Source organism: Microcaecilia unicolor, chromosome 2, assembly GCF_901765095.1.
Source record: "Microcaecilia unicolor chromosome 2, aMicUni1.1, whole genome shotgun sequence".
Lineage (NCBI taxonomy): Eukaryota > Metazoa > Chordata > Amphibia > Gymnophiona > Siphonopidae > Microcaecilia > Microcaecilia unicolor.
Genome location: NC_044032.1, coordinates 195,390,324 through 195,405,415, shown reverse-complemented (window position 1 = coordinate 195,405,415; position 15,092 = coordinate 195,390,324). Strand labels below are relative to the sequence as shown.

Sequence of the window (15,092 nt, the reverse complement as noted above, 5' to 3'; positions counted from 1 at the left end):
CACTGGGGGAGTCAGGGGAGGTCATCCCCGATTCCCTCCGATGGTCATCTGGTCATTTAGAGCACTTTTTTGGGACCTGTTCATGTGAAAAAAGGGTCCAACAAAAGTGGCCTAAATGTTAGCTAAAAACGCCTTTATTTTTTCGATTATTGCCCTAACGCGTACATCTCTCCTCGGCCGATAACCACGCCCCAGTTCCACCTTCACCACACCCCCATCAACTTTGTCTGCATCCGCGACGGAGTGCAGTTGAAAACGTCCAAAATCGGCTTTCGATTATACCGATTTATTCGTTTTTGTGAGATAAACGTCTATCTCCCGATTTGAGTCGAAATCTAGGCGTTTTTCTCTTTCGATTATAAGGTGGATAATAGGTAAGAGATTAAAAGAAGTTAGAAAATAAGGGGACTAATTTATAGAAAGTTCACTTGAGGTCAGAGAGGTTATTAAATATTATCTCAACTAGGGTAGGACTGGATAAACATGTCCTGCTACAGTATGTGCAGTTGGTGTCTGAGATGCACACAGAATCAGCTCTGTGACAAAGTTCTGCCATAAGTGCTGTACACCTTTGTATTAAACCTATTTCTAGATAAAATGCCTTTTTCCAAGCCATGCCCATGTGTTGTTTTATTGTGATACAACCCACTGCCCCTGGGAAGTGGACTTGGGACTAAAGAAAGGAGCCCAGAACCAGACAAAAGCCAAAGCTGACGTCTGACATCTGGAGACCACAGCTGACATTTTTGACCGATGAAAGAAAATTTATATGGTCCTTTTAGGGCTGGTTATGGCCCGTTAGGGCTGTCTGAGGCATTTTTCTTCCTTTTTTTGAATATATATATATATATGTGTGTGTGAAATGAGATCCCACATTTTCCCACCTTTTTGTAGGCTCAATGTGGCTTACATAGTACCGGAGAGGCGTTTGCAGACTCCGGTGTAAACAAATACATAGTGAAGTTGTGGTAAGATAAAGTTCATGTGGTATAGCCACAGTTTTGAACAAAGTTTGTTTACAAGTGTAATTTCATTGCATGTACTAAAAACAGATGCCATACATCTTTCAAAATAAAAGCAAATTAAACTAATTCTTTTTCTCAATACTTTTTTTTTGAAGGGCACAGCTTAAAAGACTTTCTGTACTTTTCTAGAGGAATTTTGCCAGCTCTCATACAAATGTCTCAGGGCCTGCAGTACATTGCCTGACCCAAAACTCAGTAGTGGTTGAGGGGGTTAAGAGATAAGTCCTTTTTTTTCTGAGTCTCACAGTCAACAGTTATATTTTGCAGCTAGTATGTAGCTAGCATATATTTTTTTTTTAGCGTCCAGTAGCTGAAGTATGTGACAAGCGGAAGTATGGTTAATGTGCTGCATATCTGGACAGATAAAAATCTAAACCAATAAAAACAGATGACTGGTCAAATGTGAAATTTATACACTACAGTAGAAGAGATCTCCCCTAATAACTCAGTTATTTTTTTTTCTCCTGGGAGGTGGGGGGAGTACTTTTTGCATTGTTTTATGGTAAATGTGAAGCTTCCAAAAAATAAATTTGACTATAGAGAAAATTCAAATAGTCATTATTGTGCATCTTAGCATGGGAAAACATAAAGTAGGAGGTTGGGAGGCTTTGGAACAGAAGGGGGGGCCCTTTCTGGGAAAAGTGATGTGAGGGGCGCTTTGGGGTGGGGGGGGGTAATGTGAAAGGATCCTTTGGTGGAGACACAATATGAAGAGGCTTGGAGGGGGGGGGGGGGAAGCAATACAGGGAGGCTTTTTGTGGAAAATGAAGCAGAGAGGATTTTAAAGGGGTTTGTGTTGGGGCTTTCGATGGGGTGCAATTGGAGCACTCTTCAGGGAGATAAAGTTAAATCGGGGATTTGGAGGAGGAATGATATGATAGCATTTTGAGGGGAGGGGAGGGTCTAACATGCCCAACTCCTTTAAGATGTGACCTGGGAGTATCAGGCCTTGGGTTAACTGCCTGATGTTCAAGGGCAGTGTGAATAACACTGCTTGTGAAGTTGATACAAACATTCTTATTCGTGTACCTTGGGAGTACCTTCGATACTGAGTTACCATAGGTTACTCAGTCCTGTGATGAATTAAGGAGTGATAAAAGCCCAAGTTTTACCATATGATAGCCTCCCTTAGTATATACTAAACAGTTACCTGCAGCAGGGCCCATTTTATTCCTATGGGCCCTGCTGCAGATAACTCGAGCTAAGCTTTAGTAAAAGACCCTCTTAGTGAGTATTTTCTCTGGGATACTTTTCAAAGGGAATGTACATGCACATAGCGTTTTCCCTTTGAAAATCGGTTTAACATATGTAGGTGCTGGCCTCACAGGCTAGGCAACTTGTTATAAAATTACCCTCCTAGTTGCTATTAATCAGAATGGTGGGTAAGGCCTGTGGTCTCCAAAAGTCTTTCTTACAGCTATGGCCATCCTGGGGAATAGAAGGTGGGCTTTGCATCAGACTCACATGCCAGCATGCATCACTGACAATGAACCTTTTGTCCAGCCCTTACTGTGAACTTTTATTGTCCATATTGACGTTTCTTTCACAAGGCATGCTTCATTTTTCTTCTTTTTGCTCTCAGGTGAACTACTTTGAACCACCGAGCTAAGAGGGAAAGTCTTCCTACCAGAATGGCAGACATTGCTAATCACTTGTCCTTCTTCTATGGCAACATTACACGTGAGGAAGCAGAAGAATATCTCCAACAAGGGGGAATGAGCAATGGGCTGTATCTGTTGCGTCAGAGTCGCAGCTCTCTTGGTGGCTTTACCTTGTCTGTGGCATGTGACAGGAAGAGCCACCATTACACAATCGAGAGGGAAATCAATGGAACTTATGCAATATCAGGAGGGAAGTCGCATGCAAGTCCCAATGACCTTTGCAACTATCACACTCAGGAGATGGATGGTTTCGTTTGTCTGCTCAGGAAACCTTCCAATCGACCGATAGGAGTGGAGCCAAAAATTGGACCATTTGAAGATCTGAAAGAGAATTTGATCAGGGAATATGTAAAGCAAATATGGAGTTTGCAGGTAACTTCAATGAGTCTCTTTACCAGCCTTCAGTGTCTCTTCACTGTTATCATAACACTGTTCAATTAAGTGCTGCACAATATTTTCTTACATGCATTTAAAATTTGTGTTAAACTAGATATTAGTATTATTGTGGTACCAATTGCTTCTAGAAGCTAGCTGTGTTAACATACCACAGTCACAGTGTCTCAAAACAAATTGACAAGTTTGAATTTTACCAATGTCATTACTGTAGCTTTACAAGCAATATATAATTTCATAAATTGATGCCAAAGAAAATATTGCTACAAAATATAAATCAAGCCTGTTATTCGCAGCCCATCAGTAACCTTAGAAATTGTGGTTGATAATATATATATATTAGGGATGTGCAACAATGACTTCCAGCCTGATAGGTTTTTTTTCATTGAGAAACTGAAATTATTCACATTCCAGCTCATTTTCGAAAGTGATCGCCGGCCATCTTCCAACACAAATCGGGAGATGGCTGGTGATCTCCTGAAACCGGCCAAATCGGTATAATTGAAAGCCGATTTTGGCCAGATGCAACTGATTTCCGTCGCGGAGCTGGCGAAACATCAAGGGGGTGTGTCGGTAGGGTAGTGAAGGCAGGACAGGGGTGGTACGGGGGCGTGCTCACGAGATGGCCGGCTTTGCCCGATAATGGAAAAAAAAGCCAGGCTTGACGAGCATTTCGCCGGCTTTACTTGGTCCCTTTTTTCCACGACCAAGCTTCAAAAAGAAGCCCCAACTGACCAAATGCTCACTGGAGGGAATCGGGGGATCACCTCCCCTTACTCCCCCAGTGGTCACCAACCCCCTCCCACCCCCAAAAAAAACCTTTTTTGCCAGCCTCTATGCCAGCCTCAAATGTCATACCCAGCTCCCTGACAGCAGTATGCAAGTCTCTGGAGCAGTTTTTAATGGGTGCAGTGCACTTCAGGCAGGTGGACCCAGGCCCATCCCCCCCTACCTGTTACACTTGTGGTGGTAAATGGGAGCCCTCCAACCCCCCCCCCCCAAAACCCACTGTACCCACATGTAGGTGCCCCCTTCACCCCTTAGGGCTATGGTAATGGTGTAGAGTTGTGGGGAGTGGGTTTGGGGGGGGGGATTTGGGGGGCTCAGTACCCAAGGTAAGGGAGCTATGCACCTGGGAGCTATTTTTTTTTCAATTTTTAGAAGTGCCCCCTAGGCTGCCTGGTTGGTGTCCTCACATGTGAGGGGGGCGAGTACACTACAAATGCTGACTCCTCCCACGACCAAATGCCTTGGATTTGGCCGGGTTTGAGATCACCAGCATTAATTTTCATTATCTGCGAAAACCGATGCCGGCCAGCTCTGACATTTGGCTGGGCCCAACCGTATTAGCGAAGAAAAATATGGCTGCCCATCTTTTTCGAAAATACAGTTGACTCCGCCCACTTATGGAGCCGGCCCCAGAGATGGACGCCCATAGAGATGGCCGGCGCCATTCAATTATGCCCCTCATTCTCACATAAGTCTTTTGCAGATTTAGATGTATTATTTTTAATCTGCCCTTATCCAGGTTGGAGCATAATAAAACATACTTAAAGATGTACATACACATCACATCTCCAACTACAATTCAACTGTATAACAATTAACGATATCAGCCAGCATAGTTCAAAGATACCACCAGACAGATACAGGACAGTCCTTATTAGGTAGACGCATAGTAGGCCAGCACAGCAACTGATCTCTTAACTGGCATTTAAACATAAGCAACCAAGACTCATTGTTTAGCCTAAGAGGCACTTAGGATAAGTTTAAATGCCAGTTAAGAGATCAGTTTGTTCCATTCAATTGGTCCAATAACAGATAATACACCCTTCCTTTCTGATCCAAGAGCAAATGCTGCAATGGAGGCATAATAAGGTCATGTCCCATTGATGACTGCAACGGTCATGCTGATACATACCACTACACTGCATTTTCCAAATAAAGAGATTCTTGATAAAGTGCACAATGAATCATCAATAATATCTTTTATTTTATGTGGTAGCCTACAGGTAGCCACCACAATTGCTTCAAATATTTATTTATTTATTTATTTTATTTATTGCATTTATATCCCACATTATCCCACCTCTTTGCAGGCCCTATGTGGCTTACAATTCATCATGGATACTGGAAATAGAAGTGAATATACATTTGGTTTACAGAGGGTTTTGTGTTACATGGTGGTGAAATACATGATGGTGTTAAAGCAAAAAGACATTATAAGACAGTTCTGGAAGTTTTAAAGATTATACAGTTAAATATGTTGATCTTTGTGATATATCTTGTCGAAGAGATAGGTTTTCAATAGTTTGCAGAAATTGGTCAATTCATAGACAGTTCTCAGGTTACGTGGCAGCGCGTTCCAGAGCTGCGTGCTCGTATAGGAAAAGGTAGATGCATGCATTGATTTGTATTTCAGACCCTTGCACTTGGAAGGATGAAGATTAAGGAATGTGTGAGAAGATTTTTTTGCATTCCTGGGTGGTAGATCTATTAGGTCTGACATGTAGGCTGGGGCGTTACCATGGATGATTTTATGGACTAGGGTGCAAAGTTTGAAAATGATGCGTTCTTTTAGTGGGAGCCAGTGTAGTTTTTCTCGTAGGGGTTTTGCGCTTTCGTATTTTGGTATGCCGAATATTAGTCTGTCTGCCGTATTCTGGGCTGTCTGGAGTTTTTTAAGTATTTGCTCTTTACAGCCAGCGTAGAGTGAGTTACAATAATCTAGACGACTGAGTACCAATGATTGTACCAAATTGCGGAAGACAGTTCATGTTCAGATCTTGGTAGGCCAAATAATAATTGCACTGCTGAGTTCTGTACAATTTGAAACAATTATATACAAGTGGCTGATAACCCCAAGCAGATGACAGTAAAATAATCCAGCCCACTTAACACTATTGCCTGTAAAGCCCTCATAAAATCTGATCTAGGCAACAAAGACCTCAGCCTGCTCTACATTCACAGCTTAAAATATGAATTACAAATTAATAGTTGCACTTGTGGCTTAAAAGATAAACCAGAATCCATCAAAATCCCCAAATTCCGCAGCTGGGTTGAGACTTTGTTTAATCTGCAACAACATATATTAAATCAGCAGAAGACGGAATTATTTCCTCTCAACGCATTAGCGCTTCCGAATATAGCTCAGTCTTTTATCTTGGTGTGGGCCACCCCAAAAATTAAATACTTAGGAATAGAATTGCACGCCAACTCCATAGATTCTATTCATCATAACTCCGACTTAATCTTGAAAACCCTTAAAGCTTTGCTGCATTCCTGGCATCCTCTACACTTGTCCTGGTGGGGCCGGCTTGAAACTATTAAAATGATGATATCTCCAAAAATTAATTATATCCTCAGTATGCTTCCGATCGTCTTCCCCCTTCCATTCTACTCACAAGTTGACAAATTATTATCTTCCTTTCTATGGTCAAATAAGCCTCCAAAGATTGCTTTGAGGAAACTTAAATGCACCAGGGAAAAAGGCGGAGTTTTATTTCCCGACTTCCTCACTTATCATAAATCTTACATTTCACAGCAGGGGTGCAGATGGTTCTTCCGCGCTTCTGAATACAAGCCCATGTGGCTGCAATTGGAGGAGGCCATGGTAGCTCTTCTCACTTTACCGCTTCTTCTTACTGCTTCTTCATTTCCATCACATAGAGTTAATCAGATTATAGTCTCCACGGTCAAATGTTTATTGGACCTCGACAAATTTCAAGCAATACCTCTCAGTAAGTCATCACATCAGTCATAAGTACATAAGTACATAAGTAGTGCCATACTGGGAAAGACCAAAGGTCCATCTAGCCCAGCATCCTGTCACCGACAGTGGCCAATCCAGGTCAAGGGCACCTGGCACGCTCCCCAAACGTAAAAACATTCCAGACAAGTTATACCTAAAAATGCGGAATTTTTCCAAGTCCATTTAATAGCGGTCTATGGACTTGTCCTTTAGGAATCTATCTAACCCCTTTTTAAACTCCGTCAAGCTAACCGCCCGTACCACGTTCTCCGGCAACGAATTCCAGAGTCTAATTACACGTTGGGTGAAGAAAAATTTTCTCCGATTCGTTTTAAATTTACCACACTGTAGCTTCAACTCATGCCCTCTAGTCCTAGTATTTTTGGATAGCGTGAACAGTCGCTTCACATCCACCCGATCCATTCCACTCATTATTTTATACACTTCTATCATATCTCCCCTCAGCCGTCTCTTCTCCAAGCTGAAAAGCCCTAGCCTTCTCAGCCTCTCTTCGTAGGAAAGTCGTCCCATCCCCACTATCATTTTCGTCGCCCTTCGCTGTACCTTTTCTAATTCTACTATATCTTTTTGAGATACGGAGACCAGTACTGAACACAATACTCCAGGTGCGGTCGCACCATGGAGCGATACAACGGCATTATAACATCCGCACACCTGGACTCCATACCCTTCCTAATAACACCCAACATTCTATTCGCTTTCCTAGCCGCAGCAGCACACTGAGCAGAAGGTTTCAGCGTAACATCGACGACGACACCCAGATCCCTTTCTTGATCCGTAACTCCTAACGCGGAACCTTGCAAGACGTAGCTATAATTCGGGTTCCTCTTACCCACATGCATCACTTTGCACTTGTCAACATTGAACTTCATCTGCCACTTGCACGCCCATTCTCCCAGTCTCGCAAGGTCCTCCTGTAATCGTTCACATTCCTCCTGCGACTTGACGACCCTGAATAATTTTGTGTCATCGGCGAATTTAATTACCTCACTAGTTATTCCCATCTCTAGGTCATTTATAAATACATTAAAAAGCAACGGACCCAGTACAGACCCCTGCGGGACCCCACTAACTACCCTCCTCCACTGAGAATACTGGCCACGCAATCCTACTCTCTGCTTCCTATCTTTCAACCAGTTCTTAATCCATAATAATACCCTACCTCCGATTCCATGACTCTGCAATTTCTTCAGGAGTCTTTCGTGCGGCACTTTGTCAAACGCCTTCTGAAAATCCAGATATACAATATCAACCGGCTCCCCATTGTCCACATGTTTGCTTACCCCCTCAAAAAAATGCATTAGATTGGTGAGGCAAGACTTCCCTTCACTAAATCCGTGCTGACTTTGTCTCATCAGTCCATGTTTTTGTATATGCTCTGCAATTTTATTCTTAATAATAGCCTCCACCATCTTGCCCGGCACCGACGTCAGACTCACCGGTCTATAATTTCCCGGATCTCCTCTGGAACCCTTCTTAAAAATCGGTATAATCCGCATATCTTAATAAATAAGGCTCCATTCTTTTGGAAAGAGTGGATAGATAAGGGAGTCTTCTATCTGTCTGATATTGTTAATGCTGATAATAGTTTTTGGTCCTTTTCTGAGGTGGTATCCAAATTTTCTCTACCTCCTACTATGTTCTTTCAATGGATGCAACTTACTCATAGTGTGAAGGCATCTGTTGAGCTGGCATCATTGTCATCTCAGCTGCCTTCTTTATTTGCCAACGCCCAGACACTAGTATTAGCTGGGCACACAGCTTCATCTATTTATAAAATTTTTATTAACGCAACACACAACTTCAATACTGCCCTTCAACATAATTGGCAGCTTGATACAGAGTCTGTGGTAGATGAAAATATGTGGTTCTGTTTCTGGTCTAAAGTTATGAAACTTCTTTCCTCTGCAGCGGTTTTGCAGTCTATGTTTTTTTTATATCATAAAACCAATTGGACTCCTCGAAAACTTGCTACTGCTGGCCTGAGCTCATCAGACAAATGTTGGCACTGTTTGCTGCAAGTGGGTACTTTCTCTCATATGCTATATGAGTGTCCTCCGATCTTTCAATTCTGGAAGGCTGTTTGGAATATTATACAAAAACATTTGCCCATAACTGATGACTTGACTTATTCAATTGTAATTTTTAAGTCCGTTCATGCAACTTTTGATTTGACCTCCCCGCAATCAAAACTATTGGACATTCTCCTCACTATTGCTCAACGGCATATTTTGCAAAACTGGAAAAACGCACAGTTGCTGAATATTCATTTCTGGTGGAATACAGTCCTGCAGCATCAGAAGTTTGAGCTCGCCATGGTGGCGAAAAGTCGGATGATAGTATCTAAGAAAAAAATTTGGTCTATTTTGGACAACTACCTCCAAACTATTCAGGCCACACCTTAAACCAGTACAAAGGACTTATTTGTTAAACACCTGGATGCTTTCCCCTCCTTTTTTCTCTTCTTTCCTTTCTCTTTTTTTTTTTCCTTTCCCACCTGTTGTGTTTCTTGCTTCCTATGTTTTTCCATCATTGTTTTCCTGTTATTTGTATTCTTTGAAAATTAATAAAATATTTGGAGAAAAAAAAATATTAACTCAGTTTTCTCAACAGTCAATTTTAATCTATTCTAAGTTAATCAACCAAGTATAGCATCAATGACTACCTGCAGGTTAGGTGCCACATCTAGATCAGAAATCAGCAAGGGAAAAAAATGAAATGCCATCAGCATTAACTCGATATGAGACACACAAAGACTGCAACAACCAACACAAAGGACATAGATAAATAATAAATAATATTGCTGACAATGCTGATCCTTGTGGCACCCCTGCATGCATGAGTTGTACAACCGAAACTGCATCACCCATGTGTTCAATTGCTTTCCTATTGCTCAAAAATGACTTAGACCACTGCAATAGAGTTCCCATAAAGCCATAAGCATCCAACTCCTGAATCAAAATATTATGATCCAGAGTATCAAATGCTACAGAGCTATCACCCCCCCCCCCCCCCCCAAATTAATATGTCTATCTAATCCAAGGCGTATCTCATCTATGGTAGCTGCTATCAGTGACTTCATGCTATGGGCCTTGTGGAAACCATATTGAAAAGGATCAATCAAGGAATTAGCTAACAGAAAATTGTCCAGTTGATCATAAACAGATTGTTCCAATACCTTTGCCAATATTGGTAATGTAGAAATGGGGCAATAATTAGTCAGTGCATCACTCCCCACTGTAGAATTCTTTAACACGACACACCATGGCAAGTTTTAACCCACTGGGAAATGCTCACTCTTTAAAAGTAAAATAACAATCTTAACCAATTCGGGAACAGTAAAGTTCTCAATTGCCTCCAATTTACTAGGGGAACAAACATCTCCTACTGACCCTATTGGATGACATTTCCTCAATCACTGCTGAAAATTCATCCCACTCTTCCCCCAAATCAGTCCAAGAATCCAGAAATGGCATATATGTGGAAAAACCATTCACAATTTTAGCTTATAGAGGGTAATTCTATAACTGGGATCTATAATTAAGCATCCAGAAGATGCCTGCTAGGTATAAAGAAATGTAGATGCCTTCTTTCCTTTATAGAATACTAGTGTATGTCATGGTTGTGGCTGTGCCCTTATGTTCAGACCTACTGTTTCTCTGTATCTAGCTCTGTGACCTCTACAGTCTGCCTTTTTTCCTGTTGTTGTTCTTCCTGTTAGCCAAGCCTAGCTTTGGTGTCCCTGAAGCCAAGCCTTGCTTTGGTCTCCCTGCTTCTTTTTCATTTCCTACTTATGACATCATCAGCCTTCTCTTTTATAAGGACCCAGGGAACTTTCCTGCGTTGCCTTTGCAACAGGTCTATTTTCCTTTTTCTTGTTGTACTGTTGTTTGATTCTGAGGGAACTGGTCTTCTTGTTATGCTGTGGCTTTGGGCACAGCCTTGAGCCCTGTGTGAGTGGTTTTGATTTGAATCTATATAGATTACTTCCCTGTTAGGTTTGCACTCAAGCATAGACCTCTTCTGTTTCTCTATGTGGGTTGTTCTGTTTTAAACCTGTATGGATTACTAGCCTGTTAACTTTGCTTCCAAGCTTAAGCCTTTTCTGTTTTCATGTGTGTGGTTCTGGTTTGAACCTGAATAGATTCCTTTCTTGTTATCTAGGCTCTCTAGCTTAAACCTGTTTTGTTTCCTTGTGTGGTTTCCCTTGTTACCTTTCACTGTACAGAGAGCCAGTTGCTGCCAGCCCAGCTGCTTTCCTTGATTACCTTGCTCCTGTGCAGCTGGGTGTACTGTCTCTGCCTGCCTTTCCTTTCCTGACTGAGTTCTGGTAAGAACATTGTTTGTTTTTCCCTTTGTTTGCTTTAAACCTTTGACTGCAGTGTAAGCCCTGCTTCTTTCTGATGTGTTGTAGAAGCAGCCCTTCCCTTTAGCCTGTTTTAACTCGTTGCTGTGTTTGTCTCCTGATTCTTGTGAACATTGCTCCTTATCTGATCTGTGTATGTAAAAACAGCTTTCCCTGTTTGCTTACTTTTCCCTTTGTCTCTAGTGTCTGTTATTTGACTCTGTGGCACAGCCTTGTGTATTCCCATAATTGGCTCCGCTTTACCCTTGAGTACTGTGTGACCAGCCTTGTGTATTCCCATAATTGGCTCCGCTTTACCCTTGAGTGCTATGTGGCACAACCTAGAATGTACTCTTAGAGTTGGCTCCCCTTAGTAGCCTAGTGGTTAGTACAGTGGACTTTGATCCTAGGGAACTGAGTTCAATTCCCACTGCAGCTCCTTGTGACTCTGGGTAAGTCACTTAACCCTCCATTGCCCCTGGTACAAAATAAGTACCTGAATATATGTAAACTGCTTTGAATGTTGGCTCCCCTTTAACCAAATTGCAGAGCTGGCTATACCGGGGAGAGGGGGAGGGGGCAATGCATTACTCTCTCCAGGAAAAAAAATGTAGATGCTCCCAGGTTCCAATCTAATTCATGTTTAATGTGGGATAGAGTGCCATAAATAAGTAAATAAATAGATTGAAACTCTGAATGCTGAGCACCTGATTCTCATAACATGATGTCTATTTTAGAAGCCCCTTACCAGGAGAAAAAAAAAATCTCTGCTCCAATATAACAGGGTTAGGGTGTCCTTATAACCAGCCCCTCCAAATGGCACACCAATTATTATTTATGACAAATTACTACTCTTCCTATGAAAAGTTATTCCCTTATTATACTTCATCTGTGTATATCCGTATGCTGCACAAGACGGCATGTTTGAAAAATACACATTTTTTTATAGTATCCTCCCCACGGTCAGATGGTCGGTCAGTAGGTCCCATCCCCACCTCACCCAGACCTCCTCCCCGCTCCCTCGGTGAAAAATTATTTCTTCATTATACTTCCTCTGTGTGCATCCAATGCACAAGCTGGCATGTTTGAAAATGCAACTTTTTTTTTTAACAGTATCCTCCCCACGGTCCGGTCCCTACCCCACCTCACCCACCCAACCTATTCCAGACTTACTTCCCCGAGCCACAGGGTCCCAGCACATACCTCAAGGCAGCCACCCTGGTGGTCTAGTGGATTCTTTGGGGCAGGAAAGATTCCCAGTCTTTCTTGCCAGCTGCCGGCGCTGACTCTCCTGCTGCCACATCGTTCTTTAAAATGGCTGCCAAGACTTACAAGGGTGGCCTCCAAGACTTCAGTGGAAGTCTTGCGAGGCCGCCGCTGGAAGTCTCAGTGGCCATTTTTAAAGAGTGATCCGGCAGCGGGAGGGTCAGCGCCGGCAGCGGGCAGGAAACACTGAGGATCTTTCCTGCCCCAAAGAATCCACTGGACCACCAGGGTGGCTGCCTTTTTCAGGTATGTGCTGGAGCCTGGGACCTTTTAGTTTTGGGGGGGAGGGGGAGAGCTGACTCGCCCTGCCAGAACAACCGGCTCTCAAGAGTCTTGTGAGCCAGTGCGAGCCGGCTCCAGCACACCACTGACTCCAGGGCACTTTTTCTCTAGCAACTGAAAGCACAGTATTGAGCACCACTCCATACTGGCAACAATGCAGTTGGAGGACCGCCACTCAGCTTAGAGGGAACAGAGCAGTGGCGTAGCCAGACCTGACATTTTGGGTGGGCCCAGAGCTAATGTGGGTGGGCACTATGTATATAAGTATGAGTAGTGTTTCTTGGGATACTACAAAATAATGCCTTCCCTTTGCTACCTTACCCCATCCCCCCACATCTATCCCTGTAGCCCAGTATCAGCCCTTCCTTTCCCCACCATCCATTCCATAGCTAGGTATCGGCCCTGTCCTACCCCCTACACATCCCCATTAAATATAAGACTTTTTTTTTAATGTCCTGGGCACTGCAGAGCCCATCCCAACCCAAAAACCCACCAACATGAGAAATAGACAACCTTTTTTAAAAATGTTAACCTAGCTAATATTCAAATTTATTGTTGGTGGGTTTCTGGGTGGGGATGAGCTCTTCACTGCCTAGGGCAAAAAAAAGTCATATTTAATGATTACATATAACTTTTTTTTTGCCCTAGGCAGTGAGGAGCTCACACCCACGCAGAAGCCCACCACCAGCCAGCATTTTGATTACATCCTGTACACGTTAAAAAATAAAATGTAAAAATATATTTATTTTACCTGGACAGCTGCTTGCGAATGGTGGCAGGTGGTGCAGAGCACTGTGCAGGCTTATGTGCCTGTTGTGTGGGGCTGCAGGAAAGTGCTGCTGGGGGGGGGGGGAATCGATGAGGCTGATCGCATCCAGCGAAGTCAACCATCACCCATGAGCCAGCACAGCGCGGAGGAGCCGCGCCCGTGACACAGCCAGCAGCCAGAAGCTGAAACAAACAGCAGGCTGGCAGCGCATGAACTGGGATGGAGAGAAGAGGAGCGGACGCGGAGCCAGCCACCCGGAGGAGAGGAGACTTCACTCACGCGCAGGCGCAGTGGCAGGAAGGCGCACGAGCAGGGCAGAGGCCAGGAGGAAGGTGTTGACGAAGGAGAGTTACAGTCGGGAGTCTCGCGAGAAGCCGCGGCGCTAGGAGGAGACGCAGTGAGCGAGGACCGATGGAGCAGAACCCCCCCCCCCCCCCATTGATTGCACCCGGGGCGGTCCGCCACTGCATTTGACAGGCAGGTAGGAGCCTAGGCGGGAGCAGAAGGATTGGGAGAGCTGCCGCTGCCTAAAAGCAGGTGGGAGGTGGCTGAGGCATGGCAGAAAGGCTTTAGTATACTTCAGCGCCTAACTGGGCGGGCCTGAGCCAAGATTGGGTGGGCCTGGGCCCACCCAGGCCCACCCGTAGCTACGCCCCTGGAACAGAGCCAGCCATACAGCAGCTGTATTCATTGGAGCCGACTCTGTGGGTGCTGTGGGTGCTTGAGCACCCCCAATATTGAGAAAATTCCTTGTATGTGTCCAGGAAGGGGTAATTTCCATTGGGCTTAGCACCCCCAATAATTTGAAAAGTTGGCTTCTATGGTATTTGTTCGTGTCTAACTGCTGGCGATATGTTATAACTTATTCTATGTTCAATGCAATAGCATGAGCCCCACCTGTGCTCCACTGAGGCTCCACCCATGCATGTACTCCCACTCAAATATGCATTATATACAGAATAATGCTTAGGCATAGCTTTGGCATTTAGTGCCTGTTAAAGAATGAAGCTCTGCCCATTACCACCTCATTCTATAATGTTGCTTAAATTTCCATGACAAATGTGTGCATACATTTATAGAATATCGCCATTCATGCGGGTAAGTGTGCACTTACCCACATGAATGTCAGCATCACCTCTAATCACTGCTCTATTACGTGCTCAAATGGCATAGCATGTCATTGTCAGGGGCACTCTGGTGGGTCATAGGCAAGGCTAATATTTATAAAGGCAGCTTACTGTAAACTGTGCATGTTCTTGCAGGTATAGATATGGCACCAATCGTTGCATCTACATTTAGGAATGTAGTTATCAACATGGGCTACTGGTAAGATGTATTATTTTACCATTAACACATGTTATTTTAGCACAGGGAACACATTTTATGGAATGAGACCTAGTTACTAATAACCAGGAATAACAGTAAAATCATCACACAACTGTGGAATGCATTACCAAAGGCCTTAAAAACAATGCACGACTTAACAGCTTTCTGGAAGTTACTAAAGACCAACCTGTTTAAGAAGACATACCATAATGACCCATCATCAATGACCTAACATCTAAACTCTATTAGAACC

General features: G+C 43.5%; 1 protein-coding gene across 4 annotated transcripts in view; it reads left to right on the top strand.

Annotated features, from left to right (window-relative positions):
- The window catches only part of SYK (spleen associated tyrosine kinase), a 240,231-nt gene that overhangs the window by 112,928 nt on the left and 112,211 nt on the right, over nucleotides 1-15,092 (top strand). For all 4 annotated transcript variants that reach the window (XM_030193604.1, XM_030193603.1, XM_030193605.1 and 1 more), the window contains one exon: nucleotides 2,608-3,058. In XM_030193604.1, the coding sequence (XP_030049464.1) occupies nucleotides 2,657-3,058 (402 nt within the window). In that variant the 5' untranslated portion in view covers nucleotides 2,608-2,656. The remainder of the gene's footprint in view (nucleotides 1-2,607; nucleotides 3,059-15,092) is intronic.